A 20,962-nucleotide genomic window follows, 5' to 3' on the forward strand; every position below is an offset into this window, starting at 1 on the left:
CCGCCTTTTTAAAGAACCAGAACCCTCCCGAGTTAATCAGAGGTGGCTCAACCAGTTTCCAGGGGCCTGGGCAGAAACGGCAGGTATGGGACTTGCTGTAAACCAGCCCCCGGTAGTCATAGAATTGAAAGCCTCAGCCTCACCAGTAACTGTGAGACAATATCCAATGAGTAAAGAGGCCAGAGATGGGATTAGGCCCCATATCCAGAGGCTCATAGAGCAGGGGATATTAGTAAAATGTAAATCCCCATGGAACACTCCCTTGCTGCCCGTAAAGAAGGCGGGGACAGGAGATTATCGACCAGTGCAAGATTTAAGAGAAGTTAATAAGAGAACACAGGACATTCATCCCACTGTGCCGAATCCTTACAACCTGCTAAGCTCTCTGGCCCCAGAAAACACTTGGTACACAGTCTTAGATTTAAAAGACGCCTTCTTTTGTTTGCGCCTGCATCAGAGTAGTCAACCGCTGTTTGCCTTTGAGTGGAAAGACCCCTCCACAGGAACTACTGGACAATTGACCTGGACTCGCTTGCCACAAGGATTCAAGAACTCACCTACCCTCTTCGACGAGGCTTTACACCAGGACTTGGCCTTTTACCGAGCCTCCAACCCGCAGGTAACCTTGTTACAATATGTTGATGACTTACTGATAGCTGCTCCTACACAGGAAGTCTGCCAAGCGGCTACTGAAGCCCTTTTGACTGAACTTGCTAGGCTGGGGTATAGAGCATCTGCCAAAAAAGCACAGATCTGCCAACAACAAGTGACTTATTTAGGGTATTCCCTGAGAGAAGGGAAAAGGTGGCTTACTGAAGCCCGGAAGCAGACTGTGACGCAGATCCCGGTCCCTACCACTCCGCGCCAAGTCCGCGAATTTCTGAGAACAGCAGGGTTCTGCAGATTATGGATACCCGGATATGCCACCTTAGCTGCCCCCCTGTACCCCCTGACCAAAGGGGCAGCCCCGTTTGTTTGGGGACCTCAACAGCAACAGGCCTTTGATGAGATCAAGAAGGCCCTCCTGTCGGCACCTGCTCTGGCCCTCCCAGACGTATCTAAGCCGTTCGTCCTTTTTGTGGATGAACGGAGTGGAGTAGCTCGGGGAGTGTTGACCCAACAATGGGGACCTTGGAAGAGACCTGTCGCCTATTTGTCAAAAAAATTAGACCCAGTAAGTAGTGGATGGCCTGCCTGTTTGAGAGTAGTGGCAGCTGTGGCCCTCCTAGTTAAAGATTCTGACAAACTGACACTGGGACAGAAACTTACTGTGGTTGCTCCACATGCATTGGAGAGTGTGATTCGGCAGCCACCCGAGAGATGGATGTCGAATGCCAGAATGACTCACTACCAAACCTTACTCCTGAATCGTGATCGAGTAGAGTTTGCCCCCCCTGCCATCCTAAACCCGGCCACTCTGCTCCCCGAGTTGGGGAAAGAAGTGCTTCATACCTGCCAGGAAATCCTGGCTGAAGAGACAGGAACCCGCCAGGACTTGCAAGACCAGCCCTTAAGGGGAACAGGACTCCTGACTTGGTACACGGACGGGAGCAGTTACATCATGGATAGTAAAAGAATGGCTGGAGCTGCAGTAGTAGATGATGACCGAGTTGTATGGGCCAGTGGACTCCCAACGGGCACCTCTGCACAGCGAGCAGAACTCATCGCTCTGACTCAGGCCCTAAGGATGGCAGAAGGTAAGAGACTTAACGTCTACACTGACAGCAGATACGCCTTTGCCACTGCTCATATACACGGGGCTATTTATAGACAGAGAGGGCTGCTAACTTCTGCCGGGAAAGATGTTAAAAACAAACAAGAAATTTTAGATTTGCTAGAAGCCATCCATAGGCCTAAAGAAGTAGCAATAATACATTGCCCTGGACACCAGAAAGATGACTCTCCAATAGCTCGAGGAAACCGGAGAGCAGACCAAGCCGCAAAGCAGGCGGCTCAGGGAATGAACATTTTGCCCCTCCAAGTGTGTCCGGAAGCCACTCACATCAAGAGCTTCCAGTACACACCTGAAGATCTCATTTGTATAGACAAATTAGGGTTCAAAAATTCTTTGCCCCAAGAGATATACAAGTCTGAAAAAGGGAAAGTTGTCCTGCCCCAGAGAGAGGCAGCAGAATACTTAAGGCAATTACATCAACTGACACATTTGGGAGCAAAAAACCTAAAGACCTTAGTTCGAGACTCCCCTTATCATGTTATTAAATTAGGAAAATTAGCTGACGAGATTGTAAAAAATTGTGTTCCCTGTCAATTAGTAAACGTGAGCAAAAATCAAGCAATATCCGGGAAAAGACTTCGAGGAGATCGCCCAGGAGCTTATTGGGAAGTTGACTTCACTGAAATTAAGCCTGCCAAGTATAGATATAAGTACCTTCTAGTTTTTCTAGACACATTTTCAGGATGGACAGAGGCGTTCCCCACCAAAACTGAGACAGCTCAGACGGTGTCTAAAAAGATCCTTGAAGAAATATTTCCCAGGTTTGGAATCCCAAAGGTAATCGGCTCCGACAACGGCCCTGCTTTTGTTGCCCAGGTAAGTCAGGGATTGGCCAAGATCCTGGGGACGGACTGGAAATTGCATTGTGCATACAGGCCCCAGAGCTCAGGACAGGTAGAAAGGATGAACAGAACTCTAAAAGAGACCTTGACTAAATTGTCCATAGAGACTGGCTTATGTGATTGGTTAGTCCTCCTTCCCTTCGCCCTATTTAGAGTCAGGAACACTCCCGGCCGCTTTGGACGAACGCCTTTTGAAATAATGTTTGGGGCCCCAGCTCCGCTTCAGTCAGCACATCTTCATGTATTCCCTGAGTGTGCAACTAATAAGTTTTTGCTTGAAAGGTTACGAGCCTTGGAAGCTGTGCAGAAAGAGGTGTGGGCCTCCATCAAGGAAGCCTATCGGCCAGAGGAACTCTCAGTGCCTCACCAGTTCCAGGTGGGAGACCCTGTCTATGTAAGAAGGCACCGAACAGGAAACCTCGAGCCACGGTGGAAGGGGCCTTTCGTCGTCCTCCTGACTACTCCCACAGCTGTAAAAGTGGACGGCGTCTCTTCCTGGATACACGCTTCACATCTAAAGAAGGCACCCCCGGACCCAGACTGGCGAGTAACTCGGACTGATAACCCCCTTAAGCTTCGCTTGTGTAAAAAGAATTATGCTGTTAGTAATTCTGATGTTTCTGCTACCTCCAACCCACCAGAACCCTAACCCTCATGAGCCCAGGTTACTGACATGGCAAATCATTACCCCAGCTTCCCGCCAAATAGTAGTCCAGATAACAGGACAACACCCTAAGGGAACCTGGTGGCCTACCCTCACTGTAGACGTATGCACTCTTTTCAAGCAAGACCCTAGGTATGAGGACACAGTTGGAGTACCCGGATGTAGCACTTGGGATTATATAGTGCATTGGGGCTCTGGGACTATGAAAGAAATTCAAAGTGCCTGCTTTTATGTATGCCCGGCCCCCTCAACTGATGCCGAGGTCTCACAATGTGGAGGGCAGACAGATTTTTTCTGTAAGAATTGGGGTTGTGAACAGACAGGGACATGCCATTGGCTGACAGGAAGCGCAGGGAGACCCCCTCCAGGCCTTATAAAAATCCAACGAGGTGCCACTCATGCCCAGTGCAAGACTCATCCCACCTGCAATCTCATTGATATCTCCTTCACAGATGCAGGAAAAAGGGCAGCAAACTGGGAAAAGGGGCTTACTTGGGGACTAAGACTGTACCAGAGTGGGTATGACAATGGAGTCTTATTTATGCTCAGGCTAAAAGTAGAAACTCTCCCGGCTATCCCAGTGGGACCCAACACTGTCCTGCAGGACCGGCCGCGTCTCCCAGCCCCGGCCCCCGAGCAGACCCCAGCCCCCCCTGTAGACTCTACCGCCGCTCCCTCTGTTTCCACTCCTGGTCAAGTTGCCCCTTTCCCTAGCACAGGACGACGCCTCCTTAACCTCCTTGAAGGAGCTTTTCAGGCCTTAAACACCACCAATCCTAAAACTACTGAATCCTGTTGGTTGTGTTTCTCTTCTGGGCCGCCTTATTATGAAGGATTAGGATTGTTAGGCAATTTTAATAAAACAACCCGTCACGAGATCTGTAGCTGGGGAAGCCACCGGAAACTAACTCTAACTGAAGTAACTGGAAAAGGAAAATGTTTAGGTACAGTCCCCCCCACCCATAAAGCCTTGTGTAATGAAACCGTAGCTATAACCCCCTCAGGTAAAAATGAGTATCTAGTCCCTCCCCCCGAGGGATGGTGGGCTTGTAATACTGGAGTGACCCCATGTGTCTCTACTTCTGCCTTCAATTCCTCTCGCGATTTCTGTATTATGGTTCAGCTAGTACCCAGGTTAATGTATCATGATGATCTCTCATTCGTAACTGAATTTGAACCTAGGCATAGATATAAAAGAGAGCCGGTCTCGCTGACCTTAGCCGTGTTGTTAGGGATAGGAGTTGCAGCCGGAGTGGGAACGGGGGCAGCCGCTATTGTTCAAGGGAACCAGCATTATGAAGGACTAAGGACTGCTATTGATGAAGACCTAAAAACAATAGAGCAATCCATTACAAAACTTGAAGAATCTCTAACTTCCCTCTCTGAGGTAGTCTTACAGAATAGACGAGGGCTGGATCTACTGTTCCTAAAAGAAGGAGGACTGTGTGCAGCTTTAAGAGAAGAATGCTGCTTTTATGCAGATCATTCCGGGATAGTAAGAGATTCAATGTCAAAACTTAGAGAGAGGCTAGATCAGAGGAAGAGAGAGCGAGAAGCAGGCCAAGGACTGTTTGAATCTTGGTTCACCAGGTCCCCGTGGTTTACAACCCTGATATCCACTCTGGCTGGGCCCCTACTCATCCTTGTGTTGCTTCTAACTTTAGGACCCTGCATGTTAAACCGGTTAATAACTTTTGTTAGAGAAAGAGTGAGTGCCGTTCATGTACTAATGTTGAAGCAACAATACCACTCACTCAACTCATAAGAAGATACAAACATTCCATGATTGGAATGCCCCAAAAAGAGAAATGGGGAAATGTAGGATCTGAAGAATCAAAAGTTAGCATAAGTACAGCCATCTTAAGGCCTAAATACCACCCCCTAACCCAGAAGAAGCAAAATCATTAGAATCTTGAAAAACAAGTTAGTTAGCCTGTGTCAATTGTAGTGACCTTTCTGTGTCAATTGTAGTGACCTTTAGTTAGCTAACCGTAAATCAGTTAATCATATATGCCTAGCTTATCTTACTAGAACCACCCTAGACATTCCGTAGGTGATCTCATCTAATCAGACCCCAGGATGTGGCGCCAGCAAAAGATTTATGAGCCTATAGAAAAAACTCTGTATTGTGATTATGGAAAATTTTACCCCTTTTGAAAATACTATAAAACCTTCTGCCTTAGTGTGCTCGGGGTCCTCGTTGAGACCTGCTGCGACAGGCTGACTTGGACCCCAACTAGTTGGCTTCCGAATAAATTCCTCTTGCTTGTTGCATCAAGAAACGTCTTTGGTGAGTGATTTGGGGCGGCGCCTTCCTCAGGGGAATCCAACATTACTACCAGTAGTAGTAGCACTGTTACTGTTACCAGTACAGGTAGCGCTCTTACTATTGTTGCTGGTACAAATACTACTATCAAATTGTCATTAGAACACTTCCACCTCAGTGTGCTTGATGATAGTTAACTAGTTGAATTATGATGCTAACTTCAGATAAAATCATCTCAATCATTAAAAGTATTGTAAGCAAAACTTTCAAGTTACTTTAAAAATACCCATGCTTTCTCACTTTTGGCTAGAGGGTTTTTATATGTTGAATTGCTTCACACCAAAATTAATATGTGGAAGGCCTAAAATCCTGTAGCTCAGAATGTGACTATACTTGAAGATAAATCTTTTAAAGATATGATTAAATTAAAATGAAGCCATTTGTATTGCCCCTAATCCAATCTGACTTCTTAAAAGAAGAGAAAATTTATAAACACAGAGACACAGAGAGAAAAGACCACAGGAGTTCAAACAGTAAGCCATTCATTTGCAAGACAATGAGAGATGACTCAAGAGAAACCAAATCTGTCAATACCTTGATCTTGGATTTCCAGCTTCCAGAACTGTATGAAAATAAATTTCTGCTTAAGCCACCCATTATGTGGTGTTTTGTTCTGGCAACCCTAGCAAATTAATACAAAGATTATTAGATATAGACTATATTTTTTCAATGAAATGTATGCCGTATTTCAATGAAATATTCATCTGCTTTATTTTTTCTTTGTTTCATTGTTTCCACAGATTTCTTTAAAATTGTAATCTTTTTAGAAGAAATTTTATAATATATCATTTTAGAAAATAAGCTTGTATAATGTTTCAAAAGAAACATTTAAAATTACCATTCATTGGTAAATTTTAAAGCTGCTTTAGAGACTTAGCCTTTTGTTGCCAAGCACTGTTTGGGAAATGGTCTTAAAATACCTGTGTCTTCAATAGTTTCTTTAACTAGCAAATATCATTACCATTATTCTGTTAATGAAAAAGATGTCTTTCAGTGGTAGTCTTCTGGGACAGATACGTGATGACTAATGAAATAAGTCAGAAAGTATAAACATTTAATCTACTTACCTGCCTACTACCTATCTGTATATGTATAATATATCTAAGATTTGTTGAGTAGTTGTTGAGAATTGAAGACCTTTATGACACTGCTCCTCCTCCTCCTTTCTGGTTTCTCCCTCTTCTCCTTCTTTGTAAACGTGATGAAACATGAAGAAAATAATCTCAACTCTGGGCTCACACATCTTTCTTAAAAAGAGCTTTATTCATAGTAGAATGGTTAATCGAATTACTTCTTATGGTATGGATTACTAAGTTAAAAAAACACTTTTCCATATTGGTTGAGATTTATATTATTCTGCTTGCTGAATTTAACTGAATCTTATACAAACACACAAACAATGTATTAATTTGACAATTTTTGTTGTCACGATGTTCATATCAATTAAAACTACTGAACACAAAACAGCCTACATAAAATAAAAATAAATTATGCATTAAAGCAACTGGTATTTCTAAAATAATGTAAACTACCAGTATTTACTAAATAGTAAATAAAGGCAGTTATTTGCACAAACTCCATAAGAAATATGTAGACACAATCTCAAGTTCTCAGTAGTTTCAGAGATATATTCACAAATCATCCTGATAGTTATACTTTTTTCACCTAAATTTGGCAGATACTTCCCACATCTGGTATCCTTGAACCACATCCAGTGTCCCATGCTGAGCTTTTAAACTTATCCTGTACTGTGTATATTGAAATAGTCTTATTTGTGTTGATAGACAATAAATGTACATAAGAACATCATTTTCAGTCAATTTCCTGATTTATATGTCTTCATTTTCATTTAAACTTTTAACTCACATTGAAAGAGCCTCTTTCATAAATTGTATTTGTTAATATATTTTCTTATTTTTTTAAACACAAGCTAACGTTTATTGAACTTATTATGTTAGTCATTTTTCTAATCTATTTACATATGTTTATATATAGATCATGTACACATATATAATTGTAACTGAAGTATAAATCCTGATTTAAAAAGATGTTAAAAATACAAAACTGAAGAAATCACATCAATTAAAACAATGACTCAAACTCATTTATTTCACTTCTAAATTTTTTTTCTAACTTTGAGATATGAATGACAATGAAAATTGTATATATTTAAGGTACACTGTGATATTTTGATAAATGTATACATTGTGAAATGATTATCCCAGTCAAATTAATTAAGATATTGATCACAGTTAAATTTTCATGTGTGTGATGAGAACACCTGAGATTACTCTCAGAACATCTCAAGTATATAGTACATCGCTATTAACTATAGTCACTATGCTATGCATTGAATCTCCAGAACATATTCTCATTGAAAATCTGTACCTTTTGACCTTGTCCTCATTTCCCACCTCTAAGGCCCTGCTGACCACCATTCTAGTATCTGTTGCTGTCAGTCTGACTTTTTAAAATTCCATTTATAAATAAGATCAAACAGCATTTATCTTTCTCTATCTGGCTTATTTCACATAGCATAATGTCCTCCAGTTGATGGAAATAGCAGGGTTTCCTTTTTTACAGCTGAATAACATGCCATTACATATATAGATACAGTTTTCTTTATCCGTTCATCTGCTGATGGACATTTAAGCTACTTCCACCTCTGGGCTATTGGGAATAATGCTGCAGTGAACATGGGAGTGCAGATATCTCTTTAAGATCCAGAATCCTTTAAATATATACTCAGAAGTAAGATTTCTAGATCTTATGTTAGTTCTATTTTTAATTTTTGTGGAACCTCCATACTGCTTTCTATAGTGGCTGCACCAATCTACATTCTGACCAATGGTGTACAAGGGATCCCTTTTCTATACATCTCACCAACACTTGTTATCACTGGGCTTTTGGGTAATAAACATCCTAACAGGTATGAGGTGATACCATATGAGATGATGCCTCACTGTGGTTTGACTTATATTTCTCTCCTGATGATCAATGATGTTGAATGCTGTTTTCATATAGCTGTGGCAATTTGTATATTTTGTTTGGAGAAACGTCTATTCAGGTCTTTTGCCCATTTTTCAATTAGGTCATTTTTTCACCATTGAGTTATATGAGTTCCTTATACGTGTTTCGATATCAGTCCTTACTGGATATGTGGCCTGCAAATGTTCTCTCTTGTGCAGGTCGACCTTCCATTGCGCTCCCTCCTTCTGGGCAGAAGCCTCAGTTCACCTGCAGCCCCACTGTCTACTTGAGCTGTTGTTGCCTATGATATTGGTGCCAGATCCAAAAATTCATGGCGAAGAAAACTATCAAGAAGCTGTCCCCTGTATTTTCTTCTAGGAGTTTTACAGTTTCAGTTCTTATGCTGAAACCTTTAATTGATTTTCAGTTGATTTTTTTGTGTAGGGAATAAGCTAAGGGGTCTAATTTCATCTTTCACCTGTGGGCATCCAGTTTTCCCAGTGCAATTTATTGAAAAATTTATGGTTTGTATGTTGAATTGAATCTGTAGATTGCTTTGGGTGATGTAGCCAGGTGAATATTAATTCTTTCAATCTATGAATACAAGATAACTTCCATTTAGTTTCATCTTCTTCAGTTTGTTGCATGACTATTTATAGTCTTCAGTGTATAGATCTTTCATATCCTTGGTTAAATTTATTCTTAAGTATTTTGTTGTTTTTTGATGCTATTTTAAATGATACTGTTTTCTTAATTTCTTTTTTGAATAATTCATTGTTAGCATATATATAAATCTGATGCGTTTCTACATTGATTTTGTATTAGGCAATTAGTTTTAACAGTTTTTTTTTTTGGTGTTTATAGGGTTTTCTATATCAAAGAAATCATGTAATCTGCTACCAGAGGCAGTTTTACTTCTTCCTTTCCGATATGGATGCCTTATTATTTTTTCTTGCCTAAAGTTCTTGGCTAGGACTTACAGTACCATCTTGAATAGAATAATGAGAGTGGATATCTTTGTATTGTTCTTGATCATAGAAAAAAAGCCTTCACACTTTCACTGTTGAGTATGATGTTGACTGTGGTTTTGTCATACATGGCCTTTTTTTATGTTGAGGTATATTTCTTCTATAGCTACTTTGATGAAAGTTTTTCTCATAAAAGTATGCTGAATTTTGGTGAAATGCTTTTTCTGCATCTATTGAGATGATCACATGACTTCTATCCTTCATTCTGTTTATGTGGTACAACACACTTATTGATTTGCTTATGTTAAACTATGTTTACATCCCAGGGATAAATTCCTCTTGATTGTGGTGTATGATCCTTTTAACATGCTGTTGAACTTAGTTTACTAGTATTTTGTTGAGGATTTTTTTAATCTCTTTAGAGTATCTTTTTCTGGCATTGGCAACAGTGTGATACTATCTACATAGAATAAGACTGGAAGTATTCAACCTTCCTTTATAGAAGAGTTTAAGGATGATATTAATTCTTCTTTAAATTGATTAAATTCATTAAATCATCTTTAAATTTTTTTAATCTATTAAATATATATTAAGAAAATGATTTGAATCTTTTTAAAATTGTATTATATTTGGATATGTATAAAATTTATACCTGATATGAAATATAAAGCATATAAATGAAATATGCCATGCCATGCTCATTCATATAATTCATTCTTTTTAATTATACCAAAAAAATCAACTTTCTGAAGTATTCTATCTTATATTTTCACCTCTTTTGATCCATATACATATTTTGACCCACTTCATTATAGACTTTTCATGTTTGTAATATGCTAAGAGATTGTGGCCCATATAGTGCAGATGTGAAATTATAAAAATGATGTTACATTTTTTGCCTAGAAAGTATAGACACCTCCCATAGTCAACCTTAGAATAGTATTTGCTTCTCTTAACCTCACTGGATAAACAGGTAAGGATAAGTAAAAATTATATCCTAATATAAAAATATTCACAAAATATTTTTTATTTTATTATGGTCAATTTATTTAGTAAATTGAATTAATCTTTTGTCAGACAATAAAGATTGTGTGAATAGATTAATTAAATGAAGTATGGAGATCAAAGAACATTCAGTCTGGATTATTTGATGGTATGTTAGGAATTAAGCTTCAAAGACAAGGTGACTTATATTACTCACATTACATTAATGTTGAACAAATATCACCTCTCTTAATGTTGCTATTCTAAACCTAATTCTCTTTATTAGAAAACTTAAATCAAATTAAGACTGTTAGATTAACAAAATTGAAATTCACCATTTAATATCATGGTTAACCATATTGATAGATTAAATTAAACGCATACATACACAGTTACCCTATAGACTGAATGCTGACATTCACTCTCAGCATAAGTAAATATTCAATTTTCCCTCTTTTGTTTTCACTAAAAACAGAAGATACAGCTCTATTAAAAATAGAAGAGGGAAAGCCACATCTGCACATAAAATCAAAATTTAAATGATACATTTTTAAAACTGACCTCTTTTAGGATCCACACTCTTGAGTTTTTTATATATTCATACATATTTGTGTGTGTGTGTGTGTGTGTGTGTGTGTGTGTGTGTGTGTGTGTGTATGTGTGTACCTACACATTTAGGAAGCGGGTCCTCAGAATTCAAATTGGAGTTTTAAGAAAACTCTATACATAGTAAAAATCATAGAATATAAAAATTCATTCTTGGCAAGAGTCTCAAATAGTTTTACATTTATATACTTAACTTTTCAAAGATACACTCAGGGGTAAACCTGGAAAATTTTGATACAATCCCAGTAAATTTTCAAGTTAAACTACAGATCCTAAAACATAAAAATAAATATACTTTTAAAAATAGTTGGATATTTTAGTTTTTCATATTATAATAAGGATAGTGAAAAGAACATTGGAGGCCAATACTCTAAGCCCAGAATTGTTTATGAAGGTTGGCGGTAGCAAATAATCATTTCTACGAATGAAATTTTAGTTTTTATATTCTATTGTTTAGGACTGGCAAAGTGAACTATAGTGTTTAGATGAAGATCTGATTATATTACTCATATAAAAATGCATACTCCCAAATTAATAACAGCCTTTAGTGAATTCATGGTTTCTTAATGCATTTGATTTTTATATACCTCTCAAAATATCAGTAATTATGAGTCTGATTTGGCACAGCAAAAAATGAATGGTGATCCAGAAAGGAAAGAAAATGTTTCATAAATATCCTCCTAGAGTGTCTTCTTGAAATTGCTTGGCACATACCAGACCATACTGTGTGACTAGAAGATGGGGGTGGAGGTGGAGTTGAAAAAAAGGTAATAAATTCACTTTCTTTCACTCACTCTTTAAATTTTGTGCAAGCTATTTTTTAACCTAGAAAGCTCTATGTAATGTTAAATATTCTGATAATAAGATCTGATATGTGACATCAATAATTCAATTCTGTAATAAAATAATATACTTGTTTTTTCCAAACATATCCAGCCAGCTTAATTGCATAAGCCAGCATATCTTCAAGGTAGAAATAATGGATTCATTCACAAATGACACTCTTCTAAAACATACAAACAAAAATTAAAAAAAGAAATATCTTTTAATGCTAAATTAGACAAAAAAAATGTCAGACATTTTAGTAAGAAAGCTCAGGACTTCAAAACATGATCTGAAACCAAACAGAAGCAATGATTCTGAATATTCCCTAACAAGCAGCTGCCAAAGAGCTATCGGTAGGCACTATAACGTAGAGAGAATTTGGTCAGATTCATTACAATTCCGACTTTGCAGATTCATGACTTTACCCATTCAAGTGAGGCTGAAGCAAATGTTTTGATGCTGTGGGAGCTAAGGGTCGTCCTAAACCAATTGTCACTTGAATTCGTTCTGTAGTAGGACCCTCTGTGCAAAGTATCAGGATTGTCAGTGAGACAGAAAACTAATGTTTCCCCTCAAAGCATCTGTTTTTCTCCCCATCTCCTGGAGCATCAAGATAATTCTAAAGAAAGAATATTCCTCTAAACTTTGAGTGCATTAAATATTCAACCACTTCTCAAAGATGTTTTTTAGCTTCCACACTCAGCATTTATTTTGCCATACTGCTTTTGAGAACAATTTCCACACATTAATCTGCATAACACAAAGGGAGCTTGTAAATTTTAAACGCATCATTTAAAAGCCATTTCAATAGGGTGCCTGGGCTTGCATATCAAATATATTCTCTGATAATTTATACATTTTCAACAAAAAACCTCATTTTAGAAAATATATGCTCACAACTCCCTTCTATCAAATTTCATGCACAAAGAATGCTAGAAGATTTGGAATTTGTGTAACCCCAAACCATGTTTTCCTAACTAATCTTGGCAAGCTTAAAACCCTGGAAAGTCACAATTCACTTCCCAGGCGATCATCCTGGACAGCTCAGCATCAGAAAAGCAGAACAGGATATCCAGCTATTGAATAAGGCCGCCGGCCCAGGTGGCCAGCTGTGCAGCTGCGTGAGCATCCTACCAGGAGGGCAGTGCAGGGCTGCAGGAAGACACGTTCCTTTCCTCCAGGTTCAGCCAGAAAGGAAAGCACAGTCTGCACTCGTCAACACTGCCTGCCAGCACAGCACTTTTCCACTGGAGTGAGAAGAGTGTATGTCTCTAATAATAAATTTTAAAAGAGGAAGAAATCATTTATGAGATTCAGGAGGCCCCAACTCAAGCAGATAGTTGACTGTGGAAAAACAGCTTTGGGTTTTATTATTGTACTGAATGAGGCATAACATCATAGACGCAACGCCGTTTAAGACCAATTGTTTGAAACTAAGGGTTAGAAGGCTGTGGTTAATTACAGTTTCTCTGGTCTTGTGTTAAGAATTCCTTAAGAGTTTTCATCCTTATCAATGACAAAGTCTTCTTCCTGATACAATTCTTCTATTATTGTATTTTTACCCCGCGTATGTGTGTGTGTGTGTGTGTGTGAAGAATAATTTTTATTCAAGTTAAGAAATCCTCAGGACAGTCCTCCTCAGAAGTCTGCTCATACTTACGAAATAATTCACTTTAATTCTCATGAAATAATTCATTTTCTTTTCCAGTTTTATGGAAATATAATTGATACACATCACTATGTAAGTTTAAGGTATGTAACATAATGACTTCACTTTCATATGTTTTAAAATTACCACAGTAAGTTTAGGTAACATCCATCATTTCATATAGATATCAAAAAAAAGCCTTTTTTCCTTGTAGAAATAATTCTTAAGTAGAAAAGAAAGGCAGGAAGAGTGACAGAAAAATATGTTCCCAAAACTGATAAAGTGAATTGACATTTGCTTATCATTATAAATCAATGTCAAAAGATTTTTTAAATTTTTCATATTTTTAGATAATGTACAGACTTTTTCGGAGAATTAGCTTACAGTTTTCAAATGAGACTTATTCTAGTTGACAAAATACAATTTCAAAAATAAATATTTCATATGTAATATTCCAAATTAGTATATATGTCCATTTATTTCTATTCCTGACACTCAATAAATTTTGTATTTATAATAAATATATGACAGATAGAACAGAGAAATGAATGGTAAGTGTTGACAGCTGAGGAATCACAGACCAAAAATATTTTCAGTTTAGTTGTCATTTTATGCATATGTGATTTTTTTAAAACCCTGAACAATAATATTTTTTCTTCTGTTATCCTACAAGGATATTGACTGAAATCTGAATTACTGTGAAAAGGTATTCTGAAACTATCAAACTAATCAATTTATAATTGCAATATATAATAAACATTATCTATATGAAGATACAATTAATAAAGGTACACCAAATTGACTTTTTTCTTTAAGTTAAATAACCAATAATGTTATTGCTCTCCTAAAGTCAAAATGATTCATTTTGGGAATAAATATCAAATTTTTTAAATTTTCTATACAAGAATTATTAGTTGTTTAAATATGTTAATCCATTGTTGGTGAATAATGTTGTTGGTAAACAATACTCAGACTATATATTGGGGAACATCAGCAGTATTTATCATCAGATTAAGAAATAATTGACCTATGGGGTATATTTCATCTTGATGTTGATTTCTTTGTTTATTAAGCAAATAACTGTTTAGTCAGAAACATCTATTCTTTCAATCCCCATAGTCTTCTTACAAATAAAGAAATGTAATATTTTAGTGCTCATCAGTATTCAGATAAATCATATCAACTCTTACTTAAATTGTACCTGAAGCTAATTTATCAGACATTAAACTGTTTGGAGATTCAGAATTTATCCCCATCTGGGAAAATCTGGTTGTAATTTCATAACCCTTTCTAAATTGGAGACTTTGTGTGTGTGCATGTATGTGTGTGCATATACTAGACTCTTTGCTGCTTAACTTTTAAACATTCTCAACCAAGAAAAACTGGAAATTCAGTAAACCAGAGAAAGAAACCATCCAGAAATCTACTGAAAAAAAAATCCTAATATTTTAGAGTCTGTGTATTCAGAATTTTCTATGAACTTTTTAACAAAAAAAGCTGTCATTGGTGTACATACTATTTAAGTATTTTCTTTTATATTGTAACCTTATTTCTTATCAATGCATATGTATTTTAATACCATTTGAAGAATCTGCAACAAATTCTATTTTATAAATGTAGCCTAACTTATTTAACCAATCTCTATTGAGAGACATTCACTTCACTTCCATTCTTACACCATTCAAAAAGATGCTGTAGCTAAATTTCATCATATCTTTCTCAAATCTAAGATAAATTGTTAATAATGAAATTACTGAACCAAAGTCAATATCCACTTTTAGGGCTTCAAGTTAATATTACCAAACTTTCCTCTTGGAAAGATTATATTGACTTTCTCATGAGCAGTGTATATATGGATACTTATCTTTTTGCATATTCACTGTCACTGGATATTATTAAGGAATAAAATAGGAACTCTGGCTCAATCATTTTGTTCAGACTTACCATTGGTTTTTGTTTGAATTTTTTTATCCCTTTATTTTAACTTAAAAATGTCTTATTGACCAATAAAGTTATTTTTCTTTGTTTATTTGCTATTGTTGCTTTCTACACATTTGGTTTTTCCATTCTCAGTACTTTATTTTTGTTATCTTATTTTTCTATAAAGTTACTGACCATTTGTTAATTACAAATAAAGCAAATATGTTTCCAGATAGATGTTTGTAAAGTAGCCTTCCAGTAGATGGATAGGTTTTGGAACTGGTCAACCATGGGTTTCAAATCTTAATTTTATCATTTCCTAGCTTATGGGACTTTGGATGAGCTACTGTGGCTCAGACTCAGTTTTATCATATGTAAAATGGATATGGTAAAACTTGTTATGGACATAAATAATAATGTCTAGGAAAGAGCCAGTACAAAATTAATGGTAGTTATATTAGTATCTACCTTATAAAAGTGTTGAGACAATAAAATAAAGTATTGCTTATAAAGTGTTGAAGATAGTGCTTGACACATAAATTTGCATTAAACTTTAGCTTCTATAACTATGAGGAAGATAAATGCCTTTCTGCCTTTAAGTGCTCTTCCATTATTTAGAGTTTCTTGAGTGTTCAAATGGTATGAGAAGAATTCTCTAGGTCTCGAAAGATGAAATGATCCAGCTGATTATCATAGGCTTTCTTGGTTGCATTCCTATGCTGGAGGCTCCAGTGGAACTGCTCACCCTGGAGAAGAAGATAAGTTTTTTTTCTGGGGTAATATCACTGATTGGGTAGGAAGTCTTGAGAAATCTATGAACATATTTTAATGATGCTGTACTTAATACCTGGTATCTCAACAAACACTTGGACATTTACCCCAGCTGAAAGATGTGATCTTTTTACTCTCCTTTTTGCAACCTCCAAAATGAAAAGGTGTACCTTAACAATAGTGATCATGGACTCTTAAAAAGACACAGTTAACTGCATGTGGACAGAATTAATCCTAGCTTCTGGTAAGGGATAGAACTCTATATTGATGAAAGAGGGGCACATTCACACAATCTGGCCCTAAGGAGGTAGATAAGGGGAAGTAGTCATGTCCTAGTTAGAGCATGTGATTCAACCATTAGTGGCCCTGATTTTGCATTCAGAAAATAAGATTTCTAAGATACATTCTGATCTTCTAGGAGATGTAAAGAATTGCTTGGATGTTAGAGTATTCACTGCGTGAATGGGCTCCTACCACTTGACAGACACCACCTTTCTGGATATCAATATCATCACAAACTGGGAATTTTTTCCCCTCCCTCTAAAAGACCAAGCAAGATGGCTTTCTGAACTACAAGCGTTCTCTTTTATTGGTTGAATTGATTTTGGGGACAAAGGATTTGCAAGTCAGCGTAATTTTTTTAATATGCAAATCCTGCCAAGATTTTTTTCCCTGTGAAGCTGGCCTAATTTCTATTAATTGGATTATATTCCTATATAGCTCACTTTCTTCATCTTGCATCAGCCAGATTCTTGTTGGCTAGCTTATTGGTATACCCTGGTGTACTAGGTTGCTGGGTTGGAGAGATGATGTTTCCACCCTCCTGGTTTCCATATGTCAGCCATGAATTTGTGGAGCGGAGTAGCGGAGCCTCCAGCATAGATCTGCCAGTGTAAGAAGGAATCCTGTTCCCACCAATCTTTCATACTCAAGTAGGCCCATGGTCTTCCGCTGCTGCTCTCTGTTAAACTCAATCTTAGTGGTGTTATCTGAAACTTACTGTCTCAGTCTTTAAACATTACACCTTTAACAGGAAGCTGTGACTCCTTTCTTCAATTCGTAATTATCACCTATTGTAAAATGTACATAGATTTCAATATTAGCTACTCCTGATTTAGGACTTAAACTCCTTCTCAATACAGGGGGGATATCATGAAAATATCTTGTTTAGCACCAGACACAATTATCTTTATCTAGATTTATTATGTTTCACATTTACTTTCAGTGGGATACCCATTTCCTACCTGCAGATGTAAATTTTCATCATAAAGAATTTCTAGGAATTGCAGATTTTATTCTATAGTGTTTTATTGACATAAGTGGCTTATTACATGTCATTATTGAAGGCAATTCTATGTGCTATGAAGTGTTTACAATGTAAATCCTTTAAATTCAAGCCAGATTTCTTTGTACTACTCATGTTTGGGGAAAAATACAAAAAAATCTTTGAATCCAGTGACATTAATTTGAAAGAAATAATTTGAAAAGGAAATGTTTTTCCTTCACAGTATTTAATTTTATCAAATAATGAAGGAAAAAAATAGAACTTGAATTCCACATTATGGAGAAAAATACTATTCTTTGAGAAAAGCCTCTCATTTTGTGAAGTGGTCCCAACAGACAGCTGGTATATTCAAGATAAAACAACCACTCTGGAGAGCAGTGATTATTAGCACATACAACATAATTTGTCACTCAATAACTAATATTCATGAACTATCAACAAAGAAATCAAATTCATAATGCAGGCAAAATCCTATTTCCTCAGTGTATTTCTGATAAAACATACAACATAAACAAATTATGAAAAGCTTAATCATAGCAGCCCTATGAGGAATTCTTCTGCTGTCCCCATTATTTCACAATGAAATTAAGTAGTACCACAGGTAGAGCAGAGAACACAATTAGAACCTCCAACAACGTTGCCTGACATGTGTCTACTATGGGGGCACTCTTCTCCCAGATTCTTGTGGAAAATATTTGTGTATCATAAATAAATAAAGCAAGACAAGCAGATTGAATTTGTATCTTCTGTAACAAACAACCAAAAAGAGTCAAATTTCAACTAAGGCATGTTAGCTGAGTCTACTGAAAATTTGCTTTTACATCTTTCCTTATTTTAAAGCTTCAGCTCCTCCTTTTCATGACACTGACAAAATTATATCATCCTCATCAATTCACATCCACTTACCATGCACTAGAGGTTTAGCACAGGGATTAACAGAAATTATCATCAAAAGGGTTACCTAATTCAGTATCAGGTAGAACTGAAATCAACTAAAGAAAAAACCTATTGCATTACAAATTATTTAAATGCAAAATTTCATCATATACTAGGCCACAAAAAAAGCCTCAATAAATTAAAAAATATTGACATTGTATCAAGCAACTTTTTAGTCCACAATGGTATGAAACAAGAAATAAATTTCAAAAAGAAGACAACAACAACAAAAAAACCCACATATACATGGAGGTTAACTAGTATGCTTCTAAACATAATCAGTGGATCAATGAAAAAAATCAAACAATATGTGGAGGAGAAAAATGAATACAAAAATACAACAGTTTAAAATATGTGGAATGCCACAAAAGGAAGTACATTGCAACATAGGCCTACCTCAAGAAACAAGAAAATCCCAAATAAACACTTTAAATTCACAACTAAAGAAAAACTAGAATAAGAAGAAATGAAACCCAAAGTTAGTACAAAGAAAGACATGTTAAAGATCAGAGCAGAAACAAATAAAATAGAGAAGAATAAAACAACAGAAAAAAAATCAATGAAATCAAAGATGGTTCTTTGAAAAGCTAAATGAAATAGACAAACCCCCTAGTCAGACTTATCATTAAAAAACGGAGAGAGGACACATACAAACAAAATCAGAGATGGAAAAGGAATAGGTACAACTGGCACCACAGAAATAACAAAGAATTATTAGAGAAGTCTATGAAAAATTGATGCCAATAAATGAGATAACCTAGAAGAAATGGACAAATTCCTAGAAAGTGCAACCTTCCAAGATTGACCCAGGAAGAAACAAAAAATCTGAACAGACAAATTACCAGCAATGAATTGAAATTAGTAATCAAAAAACTACCCAAGAACAAAATTCCTGGTCTACATGGCTTCACAGCTAAATTTTATCAAACATTAAAAGAAGAGCTAACAGCCCTCCTTCTTAAAGTATTCCAAAAAGTAGAAGAGGAGGGAATACTTCCAAACTCATTCTACTAGGCCAGCATGGCTCTCATACCAAAGCCAGTCAAACATTACAAAGAAAGAAAATTATAGACCAATACACCTGAAGAACATCAGTGAAAATATCTTCAACAAGGTATTAGCAAACCAAATTCAGAAATATATCAAAAAGACCACTGATCATGACTAAGTGGGATTTATTCCAAGCATAAAAGTATGATACAATATTTTTAAATCAATCAATATCATATATTACATCAACAAAAGGAAAGACAAAAATCCCATGATCATCTCAATAGATACTGAAAAGCATTGATAAAATTCAATATCCATTCATGATAAAAACTCTTATCAAAATGGGTATACAGGGTATGTGGTTATAGAGGGTACATACTTCAGTGTAATAAAGGCCATATATGACAAACCCACACCAACATTATACTTAATAGTGAAAAGCTAAAATCAAGATTGGGAATAAGACAAGGATGCCCACTCTCACCACTTTCATTCAACATAGTACTGGAGAACCTATCCATGGCAATCAGACAACACAAAGAGATAAAAGACATTCAAATTGTTCAGGAAGAAGTTAAATATTCACTGTTTGATATTATACATTGAAAACACTAAAGACTCCACCAAAAATCTATTAGACCTAATAACCAAATTCAGCAATGTTGCAGGTTACAAAATTAATACATAGAAATGTGTTACACTCCTGTGTATTAACAATGCATTAGAAGAAAGAGAAATCAGGAAAACAATTCCATCTATAATTGCATGAAAAAGAAGAAAATACCAAGGAATAAATCTAACCTAGGAGGTGAAAGACCTATACTCTGAAAACTAAGATACTCATGAAAGAAACTAAAGAAGACATAAATAAATGGAAATTTAATGGATGCTTATGTATAGGAAGAATTAATATTATCAAAATGGCCATCCTGTCCAAAGCAATTTATAGATTCAATGCAATCCTTATCAGAATACCAATGACACTTTTCAATAAACTAGAGAAAATAATCCTAAAATTCCTATGGAGGCACAATAGACCTACCTCAAAGATTGCCAAGGCAACCTTGAGGAAAAAGAACAAAGCTGACAGAATTATGCTCCCTGGCTTCAGACTATACTACAAAGCTACAGTAATTAAAAGGGTATGGTACTGTCACAAGAACAGACCCATATATCAAAGGAACAGAATAGAAAGCCTGATATAAACCCACACATATGTGGTCAATTCATATATGATAAAGGAGCCATGAATATACACTGAACAAAAGACAGTCTCTTCAATAACTGGTGTTGGAAAACCTGGACAGCTACATGCAAGAGAATTAACCCGGATTACTGTGTAACTCTATAAGCAAAAGTAAACTTGAATGGATCAAAGACCTAAATGTAAGATATGAAACCATAAAACTCTCAGAAAAAAACATTAGTAAAAATCTCTTGAACATAAGCATAAGCAATTTTTTTCTGGACAAATATTCCTGGGCAAGGA

At 36.3% G+C, this 20,962-nt stretch overlaps 1 protein-coding gene across 1 annotated transcript in view; it reads left to right on the plus strand.

Moving 5' to 3' along the window:
- Nucleotides 1–8,827, plus strand: part of LOC140845381 (uncharacterized) — a 75,701-nt gene extending 66,874 nt beyond the window's left edge. The window contains exons 2-4 of the mRNA XM_073219460.1: nucleotides 1,230–1,697; nucleotides 2,274–2,512; nucleotides 8,756–8,827. Coding sequence (XP_073075561.1) covers nucleotides 1,230–1,697; nucleotides 2,274–2,512; nucleotides 8,756–8,827 — 779 coding nt within the window. The remainder of the gene's footprint in view (nucleotides 1–1,229; nucleotides 1,698–2,273; nucleotides 2,513–8,755) is intronic.
- The last annotated feature ends 12,135 nt before the right edge of the window (nucleotides 8,828–20,962 follow it).

Source organism: Manis javanica, chromosome 13 (genome assembly GCF_040802235.1).
Source record: "Manis javanica isolate MJ-LG chromosome 13, MJ_LKY, whole genome shotgun sequence".
Classification (NCBI taxonomy): domain Eukaryota; kingdom Metazoa; phylum Chordata; class Mammalia; order Pholidota; family Manidae; genus Manis; species Manis javanica.